Source organism: Capra hircus, chromosome 15, assembly GCF_001704415.2.
Source record: "Capra hircus breed San Clemente chromosome 15, ASM170441v1, whole genome shotgun sequence".
Classification (NCBI taxonomy): domain Eukaryota; kingdom Metazoa; phylum Chordata; class Mammalia; order Artiodactyla; family Bovidae; genus Capra; species Capra hircus.
The window spans coordinates 77121223-77135230 of NC_030822.1; the positions used below are offsets into that span (position 1 = coordinate 77121223).

General features: G+C 34.8%; 1 protein-coding gene across 1 annotated transcript in view; it reads left to right on the forward strand.

Moving 5' to 3' along the window:
- DYNC2H1 (dynein cytoplasmic 2 heavy chain 1) overlaps window positions 1–14008 on the forward strand; it is a 399579-nt gene that overhangs the window by 145207 nt on the left and 240364 nt on the right. The window contains exons 56-60 of the mRNA XM_013969394.2: window positions 5811–5924; window positions 6534–6694; window positions 7630–7753; window positions 8562–8683; window positions 12779–12865. Coding sequence (XP_013824848.2) covers window positions 5811–5924; window positions 6534–6694; window positions 7630–7753; window positions 8562–8683; window positions 12779–12865 — 608 coding nt within the window. The remainder of the gene's footprint in view (window positions 1–5810; window positions 5925–6533; window positions 6695–7629; window positions 7754–8561; window positions 8684–12778; window positions 12866–14008) is intronic.

Consider the following 14008-nt stretch of genomic DNA (forward strand, 5'->3'; position numbering starts at 1 on the left):
TCCTCCTCTGAGCTTCAGACTTACATAATCAGTAATCTGTTAGATAGGTCTTCTTGAAAGTCCTGTAAGCCTTACAATTCAAAACAGTTCAAAACTAAACTCATTATTTCCTTTCCTGTATTCCTTTTCTTAGTTATGGCACTACAATATAGCTAATTGTTCAAAACAGAATTTATAAATTGTGTTAGACTTCTGTTCCCTTAACCCATGCATCTAAAGAATCCTTAAATTCTGTTAGTTTTACATCCATGATTGTGTCTTAAATATGTTTCACCATCTCCATGTAGGTGATGTTAACCTTACTTCAAGTCTAATGCCTCTTTTATTTAAATTAATTTCAGGGTTTTTCAGACTAGAGTATATATCTCAGTAAAAGTAAATGACACTTTTAGAAAGTCTTAATATATAAAGACCTACTATAAATCTACAGGAGTCAAGGTAGGGTAACACTGGTGTAGTGGTGAGCATAGTGTTTATCGGAACACTATGGAATCCAGAAACAGACTCAAACATACGTGGTCAATTAATTTCATACAATGATATTATTTAAATGTGGAAAGGAATATTCTTTTAAGAAGTGGTACTGGAATATTTAGATATCTATGAAGAGAGGAAAAACACCTCAGACATATGAAAAATAACTTGACATGAAACATAGATCTAAATGTACAGCATAAAATTATAAAACTTCAGAAGAAAATTAGGGAGAAAATGTCTATGATGTTGGGTAAAGCAGGGATTTCTTAGATATAATACCAAAGAAGAAGAGGAAAATAAATGACAAATTGGACCTCATAGAAGTTAAAAAAGAAAATGAAAAGGCAGGTCACAGACTGGGAGAAAATATTGACAAATGTGTATTTGATTAAAAAAAAAACTTGTTTCCAACATGTACAGAAATGATTACAACTCAATATTAATAAAACTAACAATTCAGTTTACAAATAGGCAAAAGATTTGCACTGGCCTTTCGTGAAAAAAGACTTATATAAAGGGGTCATACGTTTCACAAATATATGAAAAGATACTCAACATTATTAATTAGCAAATAAATGTGATGCCCTTGTTTTTCGTCTGAAAATCTTGTTCTCAACCTTAGCTTTGTAGTCCTTGGCCTGGTAATTCCAAATCCTGAGCTTCTTTGACTTAATTTCTTAGACGAATAACCATTTTTCCTCTGACTTCTGATAGTTGGGAAGGGAAGTGGTAATATGACTTCATAAACTGCCTATTTAAAAATGTGTTGTAAATATTCTGTGAAGACTTCCCGAAGCCTCTGCTGTTTTATGGTTTTCCTCAGCCCCTGTAGCGTTCTCTCCTGGAGCCTTGTGGCTTGCTTCCTTCTCTGCCTGGTCTCAGTTGCTGTCCTGCGATCTTTCTTTACCATCTCGGTCTACTGCCTCATGTCTGGAGCTTGGCCCTAGAAGCTTCTGGAGAAAGGGTACATGGAAGATAAGTTTTGAGATCTCATGTATATGAACGTTCTGCTGTGTTCTTGGTTGGTTGGTTGTGTGATAGGAATAGTATTCTAGGGTGGACTATTTATGTTTTCTTCATGAGTTGAGTTCATTTTCTCCTAGCTTCCATTGTTGGTGATTAAAGCACTGTTTTAATTTCTGATCTGTGTTTGGATAACCTGTTTTTTTTTTTTTTTCCACCCCCCTTGGAATCATTTAGATCTTGGTTTTCATTGTTCTAAAGTTACAGTGATTTGCTTTGGTTTAGGTTTATTTTCATCCACTGTGTCCAGTATGAGTTCTTACTACCTAAAAATTTGCCTCCTCCCCACAAGGGAGGGAGGTGGGAGGGGGGTTCATGTTTGGGAACGCATGTAAGAATTAAAGATTTTAAAATTTAAAAAAAAAAAATTTGCCTCCTTCAGTTTTGGGAAATTTCCTTAAATTATTTTATTGATAATTCCTTTTCCTTTATTTCTCTGTTCTTGCATTTTAGAATTCTTATTTGGGTTTGGGCTTACTAGTCTGGTTCTCTAACGTTCTTATATTGTCTCACTTTATATTTGTTCTGCTTTCTTCAAAATTTCTTAAAGTTTGTCTTTTAACCCTCCTATTCAGTGTTTCATCTTTATATTGTTTCTCAGGAGATGTAAAACAATCTCTAGGTGTTTCCTTTTGGCTGTAGTGCCTCTTGTGGTATTTCATTTGTTGCAGCATCTACAGCTAGCTCTCAGAGGGAATTTTATGAAGTTTTCTTTTTCTTGAACATGTCTCATTATTATTTTTTCTTACATGATTCTTTGTACTTAGTTAAAGAATAATTCTTATGCACCAAAGCTCTATGAGCATGGAAAAGAAGTTTATTGTCTGTAAATTTCACAAGAGAGTTATCTGGGCTGAACTGAGGGTGGCATAAGCAAAAAGATTTCACCTGTCATGTCAAAATTAATTCATTGGCAGATGGAAAATCTTCAGAAGCAATAGTATTTTCAGATAACTGATGATTATGTTCACATATGGTGTTTACAATATACATTTATGGACTACCTGGCCTGGAAGTAACAGATCAGAAAATCATTTTAATTTTTATACTGTAAAACTTTAGCATACTTTTTCTCAAGGAATTTTAGAAACAAAATAATATAAATACTTATCTGAAGCAGCTAGTCATTTTTATTGTAAAAATATCTATCAGATATTGTTTTTTTATGCAGGAAGTTGAAAGCTTTGTTTCATATTCTAACGTCTGTTGTTGCAGTTGGAACACTTTTGGGTTACTTACCGTTAACTAGTAATTTGAAAAACAGTAAAAAAAAACCCATAAAAGATCATATCATTGATATCTGTATATTAACAAAGGGAAATATTCAGTACTCGCTGGGCCTGTGCACTTCCACACTAGTGAATGTTATTGAGATTCATAGTGTACTGTGCTACTCTTTTCTCTGGGCTGTTCTGGGAAGAGAGATTTCTAAGACTGTAGCTACCTAGATTACCTAGATTAGACCTAGAAAAATAACTCTGCATCTTGTATTATAAGTTAATAATTTTGCTCAGTGATAAATAGACGACAGTTCTGTTTGTTATTTTATACATAAGTATGTTCAAGCTGGTTTTAGAAAAGGCAGAACCAGAGATCAAATTGCCAACATCTGCTGGATCGTCAAGAATGCACGAGAGTTCCAGAAAAACATCTATTTCTGCTTTATTGACTATGCCAAAGCCTTTGACTATGTGGATCACAACAAACTGTGGAAAATTTTGAAAGAGATGGGAATACCTGACCACCTGACCTGCCTCTTGACAAATCTGTATGAAAGTCAGGAAGCAACAAAACTGGACATGGAACAACAGACTGGTTCCAAATAGGAAAAGGAGGACGTCAAGGCTGTATATTGTCATCCTGCTTATTTAACTTCTATGCAGAGTACATCATGAGAAATGCTGGACTGGAAGAAGCACAAGTTGGAATCAAGATTGCTGGGAGACATATCAATAACCTCAGATATGCAGATGACACCACCCTTATGGCAGAAAGTGAAGAGGAACTAAAAAGCCTCTTGATGAAAGTGAAAGAGGAGAGTGAAAAAGTTGGCTTAAAGTTCAGCATTCAGAAAACTAAGATTATGGCATCTGGTCCCATCACTTCATGGGAAATAGTTGGGGAAACAGTGGAAACATTTAGAGACTATTTTTTCTGGGCTCCAAGATTACTGCAGATGGTGACTGCAGCCATGAAATTAAAAGACACTCCTTGGAAGCAAAGCTATGACCAACCTAGACAGCATAGTAAAAAGCAGAGACATTCCTTTGCCAACAAAGGTCCACCTAGACAAGGCTATGGTTTTTCCAGTAGTCATGTATGGATGTAAGAGTTGGATTATAAAGAAAGCTGAGGGCTGAAGAATTGATGCTTTTGAAGTGTGGTGTTGGAGAAGACTCTTGAGAGTCCCTTGGACTGCAAGGAGATCCAACCTGTCCATTCTAAAGGAGATCAGTCCTGTGTGTTCATTGGAAGGACTGATGTTGAAGCTGAAACTCCAGTACTTTGGCCACCTCATGCGAAGAGTTGACTCATTGGAAAAGACTCTGATGCTGGGAGGGATTAGGGGCAGGAGGAGAAGGGGACAACAGATGATGAGATGGTTGGATGGCATCACCGACTCAATGGACATGGGTTTGGGTAGACTCCGGGAGTTGGTGATGGACAGGGAGGCTTGGCGTCCTGTGGTTCATGGAGTTGCAAAGAGTCGGACATGAGCGAGCAACTAAACTGAACTGAACTGATGGCATAGAGAGACAAATACTAAATTGTGCAACTTTTTTTTTTTTCTTGATTTTAATTTTTTTGACACCAAAAGGTCTTTTGTATTGAGATGTAGCCAGTTAACAGTGTTGTAGTTTGAGGTGAATAGCAAAGGCACTCAGCCATACATATACATGTGTCCATTCTCCCATCCAGGCTGGCGTTGAGCAGTGTTCCATGTGCTTGCACTAGGTCCTTTTGGTTTTCCAGTTTAAATATAGCAGTGTCTCATGATCTTTCCAAAGTCCCTGTCCGTCCCTCTCTGCCTCATTCATAAGTTCACCAAACTGTGAGACTTTTAAAGCCTGCTGCTCCAGGTTTGCGACATAAGGAAAGAACACACATATTAAATGCTGTACATATTCAGAATAGTTGTAACTTACAGTTGGAAAAGTAGGTTAATAAAATGTGAAACACATGAGTAGGGCCTTTAGGGAATATTTTGATGCTGTGGAGTTTGAGAAAGGAACTTTCCCCTTTGGGGACTGGTAGCAGAGATACACAGGTAGAAACACTTGTGGAATGTAGAATATTTTAATTGAGTTCATGTGTCAGGTGCCTGAGGGATATGGTAATAGGACGCAAGGCATTAGTTTTGTTGTTGTTGCCAGCTTAAACAGCAAATTTGTTTCTTTCAATTCAGGTAGAGAGAGAGAGAGGGAGGGGACTCTGGTCTCTTTTTGATTTAATTGAGATATAATTGACTCACACCCCTTTATTAGTTTCAAGTGTGCAAGATAATGATTCTGTTTATGTATGTAATGTGATATATTTGTCACAATAGGTATAGAAAGGACACCAAACATTAGTCTTAAAACTCCTTGGATGATTATAATATGGTTGGGAATTTCTGTTATTAGAACTTTTGGAAGGTTTCTTGACAAATTTCCTCCTTGGCTTTTTGATAGTATAAATAAATACATTCATAATGTTTAAGCATGTTTATATATGTGGGACTCTTGATTTTTGAATATATGAGTAAAAACATCATGTGTTATTAATATATCATTGTGTTCTTTTAATCTTAACTAATTTTTGTTCATATATTTGCATATTATTGTGTAATAATTTCAATTAGTTTTTGTCTAAAATATAGAAACAAAGTTTTAGAATACTATAGCTTGTCTCTAAGAATTATTACTATTCTACTATTAGAATTAGAGAAGACTTCTATTTTTAGTTTTCTTGTTTATGAAATGAGCATAATAGTATTTCTCTGGGGTTGTTGCAAGTGTTAAATGTATATTATTAGGATCATTTTCTAAATTACGCATTTCTGACAGTTTGATTTTTATATAGTAAACATTTATTGCTTTGCTATCCAGAAAAATTAAAGCATATTTCCTAATAGAAATATAGAGTAAATTATAAATTATATAAATTACTATAAATTATAGCATCAGTTTCCTAGGCATGTTAGAAATTCTGATGTCAATTAATATTAGGAAAACATTTAATAGTGATGTTAAGATAACATTTTTGGTATTATGCTTTTAAATGTTGAGTGCATTAAAATCAATTGGAATACTGCTTATATATTCCTGTAGGATGCTAGTGAGCAGAAGACAGAACTTGAAAGACTGAAGCACAAAATAGCGGAAGAAGTCATTAAAATTGAAGAAAGGAAGAACAAAATTGATGATGAATTGAAAGAAGTACAGGTAAGATAAAAATAGGAAACACTGTAAGAGCCATTTATAGTTTTGATTTTCAACTTTACATTGGAGTTTAAACATTATTTTCATAAGTTATTTCCTAATAGTATTACCAGTGTGGCTTTCACGTAATACTGTTTATAAAAGAGAAATAGGAAGGAAAGTCTGCTAGGAGAAGTAACCAAATTAGCTAATGGTTGCTAAAAATAATCTTTGTTTTCCATGAATCATATTGTTTACACTGTAAGAAGAAGAAATATTTTGCAGATAAATTAAGACAAACTCTCAGGCTTTTTTTCTTTTTTTCCCCCTTGAGGCTTGATTAAATAAGCAAGCATGTATTAGAAAAGAAAGGACCTCTTGAAAATGGCAGATTGTCTCAAAACAGATTAGATTTTCCAAATTAGACTGTGGAAGTTATGGTGCCAGAAACTCTAGCTTTCCCCACTTGAACATTTTGTACTTTGTGTGTTTTAGAGCATTTTTATATTGGAAGAGAAAGGGTATTAATAACTAGTTGTTTTAAATAAAATGACAATATTAGATAATTTGTAAAGAGTTAGCATATTTCCATATATATTTTTTGAATGTTTAAATACCCTTTTTGTTTTCTAGCCTCTAGTCAATGAAGCTAAACTAGCAGTTGGAAACATTAAGCCAGAATCTCTTTCAGAAATCCGTTCCCTGCGTATGCCTCCTGATGTCATCAGAGACATTCTTGAAGGCGTTTTGAGATTAATGGGTATCTTTGACACATCTTGGGTGAGCATGAAAAGGTAAGTTTTTGAATTTGTGAAAAATGTTATTTCATGAGTAAATTATACATTGTTTCATATTTTTATAATTTCTTATATTGTTTCTCAAACTGAACTTCATCTAAGTATGGGGTTACACACTTTCCCCTAATATTTCAGGATGGTCTATGTAGTCATATTTCAAGAACTATATTTTCCTTCCTCTATAAGTGATTGTTAAAAGTGTCAAAGGAGAAGACGAATGCCTTAAAGTGTTTAATCACATCTTAATAAACGTAAATATTGATTTAGTCTTTACATGGTGCAGAGTAATGTATTTGCTGTGGTGTGCTGATGAAGAAAATATAGTCACTGTTCTCAAAGAGTTTTTCACTCTTGGCAGAGGCAGAGAGATACAGAGAGCAAGTGAGAGCTCCATGAAAATATAAAAGGGATGTAAACTAGAGGAGAAAAGGCTGACTGTTAACTCAGTATATACTGTGGAACATTCAGTTTCACAGTATAGCAATGGCATTATAGTTTGTGCTGGTATTCATTTTGATAGCAGAGTTCTTTTTCAATCTGAAATGGGGGAGGAGATTTAAAATTGAGAGAGCACTTAAAATATCTTTCTTATAAAGGAGTCAGAATATTTTCTTGCACATCTCATAATGTGTTAGTTGCTCAGGAGTTCACATAAAGGGATGTGGATGGAGTTCAGTGTTATCATTCCTTTATTGTATTGCTTCAGTGTATTCACAGAACCTTAGTAAAGCTGTTGTGCATCTTTCTGGAGCTCCTTGTCTATAAAAAACGATGAAGAAATGTTACTTTAGAGACTTAAGTACTTTAAAAGTACTCTATTGGTTAACTAATAGATTGAAAGTATTGTATATACCACTGTATTAAATTGATATTTTTGTTAAAAATAGCAAAGTATATTTAGCCTCATTTGAATTAATATGCTTTATTTCTAGCTTCCTTGCAAAGAGAGGTGTGCGAGAAGACATAGCAACCTTTGATGCACGAAATATTCCAAAGGAAATAAGAGAGAGTGTTGAAGAACTTCTACTTAAAAATAAAGGATCTTTTGATCCAAAGGTAATTTTACAGATACCTTAAATTCCCTTTCCATACTCTTGTTATATTCTTCTTGTCAAAATGTGATGGTTTACGTTATTTGTTTTTTAGTTTATTTAAAACAGTAAAAGTTTTTTATAATAAGTTCTAACTATTATAGCTGGGAGGTATTTACCAGAAGAATTGGGTAAACTAGAATCTAGAGGGCTGGAGACAGGTTTATTATCTTAGGTGGTGTTTGAGTCTTACGATCTGCTCTCATTGGTAAGTTCCTAAACAGTCATAACTTCCAATTTGCCTGTATGCTTTTATTTCTTCTTGTATATTAGTCATATAATAACACATCTCTCTGTTGGAATGCTTATATCTAATTCGGCAAACAGTTTCAATTTCATGATTCTTGTCTTTCTTAGATCTTTTATTTAAAATGTCATGTACTTCTTTGACGCCAGTAGCAGTTGTTTCAACAGTGCTTTTATCTAATAAAGATCTATTCTTTGTATTGAAGAGAGAGAAATGATGCTTGAAGATTGTTGGGGATGGCACATGTATTCATTATAAATGTGTCTAATAATTATTTATGTCAATAGAATGATAGATTTCTATTAAAGATTGTATGTGGTTCAAAAAGATTTGTTCTTAAGGAAAAATAGTTTATATATTTTTTACTTAAAACAGCAATTCACTTTATTTTTATTTTTGCTGTAAACCAAAAACTTCATTATTTGGGTTAAATTATTAAACAAACCCTTAAAACACACTGGAACTAACCTTACCTTTACTTCAAATGGAGTTAGGATGTGGGATGATTTCCGATGTGTTTTTTCAGAATGCTAAGCGTGCCAGTACTGCAGCTGCTCCCTTAGCTGCCTGGGTTAAAGCCAATGTCCAGTACTCCCATGTCTTGGAGCGAATTCAGCCTTTGGAAGCTGAACAGGCAGGATTAGAATCGTAAGTTAAATATAAAATATAAACAACCCTAACCTTCATTTTTATCAATTGATGACATATTATTAGGGTTTATTTATTGTCTGTAGCTAAAAAGGCAGCTGACAACACTGAGTCATTTAAATACAAATTAAGAATGTAGATCAAGATAATGGAGTGGAGAATGTAGAGCTCACCTCGCCTAAACCACAGACACATCAAAAACACATCTCCACGTGGAATGATTATCATGGAAAACTAATTAGAAACTGGCAGAAGAGCTAGATAACAAAACTTGCAAGAAAGATCTGTACGTAATTGGGTTGTTGCTTTTCAGTAGCCCAGTCATGTCCGATGCTTTGTGACCGCATGGCCTGCAGCACCCCAGGCCTCCCTGTCGCTCATCTTCTCCTGAAGTCTGCCCAAGTTGGTGTCTGTTGCATCAGCAGCACCATCCTATCATCTCATCCTCTGGCGCCCTCTTCTTCTTCTGCCCTCAGCCTTTCCCAGCGTCAGGGACTTTTCCAGTGAGTCGTCTGTTCACATCAGATGACCAAAATATTGGAGCTTCAGCTTCAGCATCAGTCCTTCCAACGAGTATTCAGGGTTGATCTCCCTTAAGATTGACTGGTTTGATCTCCTTGCTGTCCAAGGGACTTTCAGGAGTCTTCTCCAGCACCAAAGTTCAAAGGTATCAATTCTTTGGTGCTCTGCCTTTATGGTCCAGCTTTCACAGCTGTACACAACCACTGGGAAGACCATAGCCTTGACTATGCAGACCTTTGTCGGCAGAGTGATGTCTCTGCTTTTCAACACTCTGTCTAGGTTTCTCATCACAGGAGCTGTGATGTCGTCTGATTTCATGGCTGCAGTCACCATCTGCAGTGGTTTTAGAGCCCAAGAAGAGGAAATCTGTCACCATTTCCACCTTCTCCCTTTCTATTGCCATGCAGTAGAAACATGTAGAAACATGCCATGCCTGTCCTCCATGCACAGGACCAGATGCACGTAGGATCATGTAGGATCATGCGTCTGGTCCTGTTAGCACTGGGGTGCAGCACTATTTACAGATGAGGAGTATATTATTAAAAGACAAACAATTATGCATAAAATAGGGAAGTAAATGGTTTTATTATATAGCATAGGACATTTTATTCAATATCATATAAACTAAAATGGAATATAATTTGCAAAAAATAACTGGATCACTGTGCTATACACCTGAAAGTAACACAGTATTTCAGCTGTACATCATCAGAGAAGTCACTGTGCTGTGTACTTGAAGTGACACAGTATTGTTACTGTTTATCATCAGAGAAAAAAGAAAAAATGAATAAGTGAAGAGTTAAATAGACCGAAAATATGAAGAAAAAGCAATTGAAAGATGGATAGCAGAATGCACTCATTCTTTTCCTACTATTAAGTTGTTGGATAGATAACGTGGGAGAAGTTTCTTTAGAAAGAGCAAAATTTTGTAAAGGAATACTGTTAAGGTACAAAAAATAAATTCTAGAAATTTCAGTTCAGTTCAGTCACTCAATAGTGTCTGACTATTTGCAACCCCATGGACTGCAGCACACCAGGCTGCCTGTCCATTACCAACTCCCGGAGCTTGCTCAGACTCATGTCCATTGAGGAGGTGATGCCATCCAGCCATCTCATCCTCTGTTGTCCTCTTCTCCTCCCACCTTCAATCTTTCCCAGTATCAGGGTCTTTTCAAATGAGTCAGTTCTTCACATCAGGTGGCCAAAGAGTTGGAGTTTCAGCTTCAGCATCAGTCTTTCCAATAAATATTCAGGACTGGTTTTCTTTAGAATGGACTGGTTGGATCTTCTTGCAGTCCAAGGGACTCTCAAGAGTCTTCTCCAACACCACAGTTCAAAAGCATCAATTCTTCAGCCCTCAGCTTTCTTTATGGTCCAACTCTCACATCCATACATGACTGCTAGAAAAACCATAATTTGACTAGACGGGCTTTTGTTGGCAAAGGAATGTCTCTGCTTTTTATTATGCTGTCTAGGTTTGTCATAGCTTTTCCTCCAAGGAGCAAGCAAGGTGATTCATGGCTGCAATCACCATATGCAGTGATCTGGGAGCCCAAGAAGATAAAATCTCTCACTTTTTCTATTGTTTCCCCATTTATTTGCCATGAAGTGATGGGACCATTAGTTTTCTGAATGTTGAGCTTTAAGCCAGCTTTTTTACTTTCCTCTTTCACTTTCATCAAGAGGCCTTTTAGTTCCTCTTCACTTTCTGCCATAAGGGTGGTGTCATCTGCATTTCTGAGGTTATTGATATTTCTCCCAGCAATCTTGATTCCAGCTTGTGCTTCTTCCAGCCCAGCATTTCTCATGATGTACTCTGCATAGAAGTTAAATAAGCAGGTGACAGTATACAGCCTTGATGTACTCATTTCCCAATTTGGAACTAGTCTGTTGTTCCATGTCCAGTTTTAACTGTTGCTTCTTGACCTACATAGATTTTCTCAGGAGCCTGGTAAGATGATGTGGTATTCCCATCTCTTTAAGCCTTTTCCACAGTTTGTTGTGATCCGTGTAGTCAAAGGCTTTGGTGTACTCAATAAAGCAGAAGTAGTATGTTTTTCTGGAACTCTCTTGCTTTTTGAGTGATCCAACATATGTTGGCAATTTGATCTGTTTCCTCTAACTTTCTAAATCCAACTTGAACATCTGGAAGTTCATAGTTTACATACTGTTGAAGCCTGGCTCGGAGAATTTTGAGTATCACTTTGCTAGTGTGTGAGATGAGTGCAATTGTGCAGTAGTCTGAACATTCTTTGGCATTGCCTTTCTTTGGGATTAGAATGAAATATGACCTTTTCCAGTCCTGTGGCCACTGCTGAGTTTTCCAAATTTGCTGGCATATTGAGTGCAGCACTTTCACAGCATCATCTTTCAGGATTTGAAATAGTTCAGCTGGAATTCCATCACCTCAGTTAGCTTTGTTCGTAGTGATGCTTCCTAAGACCCCCTTGACTTCACATTCCAGGATGTCTGGCTCTAAGTGAGTGACCACACCATCGTGGTTATCTGGGTCATGAAGATCTTTTTTGCACAATTCTTCTATGTATTCTTGCTACCTTTTCTTAATAGCTTCTTCTTCTGTTAGGTCCATACCATTTCTGTCATTTATTTGCATGAAATAAAGAGCCCTTCTTTGCATGAAATGTTCCTTTGGTATCTCTAATATTCTTAAAGAGCTGTCTAGAACTTTAGTGCTAATATTTGTTTTCCTGTAAGCTTTTGAAAATTTTTAGCATATATTTTCTAAAATATTATCTGGCAGGTGTGGGAAAAATTTAATGACTTTAGGGGCTTAAATTGCAATTTGCTACTGAGTTAGTGTTATATTTTATCTCATTTGTTCTGAATTCAAACTAAGAAGTATGTCATGTTTTTCACTGTTCTATTTTTGGAATTATCTTTTCTTTCTTACTCTAGACAAGAAGATATTAGCTGCTTAAGTCTCTTATTTTTCTCAATATAATGCATAAAATTTTCATGTTAAATCATACTATTTATATTATTGTGATCATTTTTATAGCTTAAATATTATTTTATGAGTATATTTCCTTTCTTGTATACCATTTTTGATTCTTAATAATTGCCTTTTTCTTCAGTTGATTTTCTTTTTTCTGTTTTTGTGTCACATACTTATCCACAGTCTATCAGAAGCTAAAATATATTTGGAATCTGTGTTCTTTTTAACATTCTCTTCAGGTCGCTCAGTTGTGTCTGACACTTTGTGACCCCATGAATCGCAGCACACCAGGCCTCCCTATCCATCACCAACTCCCAGAGTTCACCCAAACTCATGTGGATCGATTCGGTGATACCATCCAGCCATTTTTATCCAGAAATCTGTTTGCACAAGTGTTTTAAAATGTAGATTACTGGAAGTGATGTGGTTAGGTCACAGAATACACTTTTAATTTTAGCATTGCTTTTCAAATAAAATTCTAAATGAAGATATTAAAACTCGTGAATTACTGACAATTTTCGTTGTTATTTGTTTACTGCAAGATTATATATTACAGTGCCGTTCCTGCTTTTTGTTGATAACTAAAGTGATTTCTATGAAATTGAATTATATTTTAGAAATTTGCGGAAAACTGAAGATAGAAAAAGGAAACTAGAAGAGCTTCTTAATTCTGTTGGTCAAAAAGTATCAGAACTCAAAGAAAAGTAAGTTAAGTTTTGAAATATATTTTGAGTATTTAAAAACCTACTGCAATTGATACTTAAGTTTTAAAAAACTGTTATAATTAATATATTAATTTTTTGATTTATCACTTTAAAATGGTGAATGATATAAAATCGTAGTGTATTCCTTTTTAAAAAGTTTAATAAAACAAAAATATTATAACTTTCCATTTGTATAGGTATCACTGTGTATATTTCCAAGCAATGGAAAACTGAGCAGGAAGAAGTGAATGTACTGTGTTAATGCTGGGAGTGTTTACATTTGGTATTCCTACTTCTTTATTATTTTGACCTCAGCATTTTAGACTTCTGTATTGCTGATGATGCTACAGTACTACTTATTCCATAGTCTGGAATTGTGAATGGTACATGATCATGTTAAAAATGTTTTATCTTTTTAGTTTTGCTCTTTTTGGTATTAAAAATGTTCCTTCATGCAAATATGCTCAAATCTAAAATCTCTTTATAAAAGGAATTAATCTTAAAGCCCTCATGTACCTCTTTGTTCCTGTGATTGTTTTTAATATAGGACAAAAAAAAGTACTGGTATGGAACTTACAAATATGGAAACATTTTCATTTAAGAATTGTAAAGACTGGAAAACTGGAGAACATGTCATTAAATATAGCATTTGTTATCACTTGCTACTTTCTTTAAGTCATGTATTACATTTCCTTTTTTTCTTATGGAAGAAATGCACATTATTGTACCAAGAAAAAGTTCCATTAGACTAAAATCTATTAATTGTTTTTTCTATGTATAGTCAGGAAACAATCATCTCTATTTACATTTTTATATATTTACTTAATATACATAAATTAAAGGTATAGTGAAAACTCCGGATTCAATGTTTTTAATATTCTTGAATTTTTTTATATTAGACATATAGATATAAAATCACATCATTTCCCTCCTGGTATTTAATTAAAGTAGTATAAGGAAAATGATATATTCTTTTCAATATTACATGCTCAGAATCAGTACTTACTCATACTGAAGTAATTATCAAAGATTTATTGAGTAGTTAGCTTATAGTGCCAGTGTTTTAACTCCATTTATTAGCCGTTTGCAAGTGTCAGATGTTGTCCTAGGCACTTTACATAATACATGTTTTTAGCATCTAGA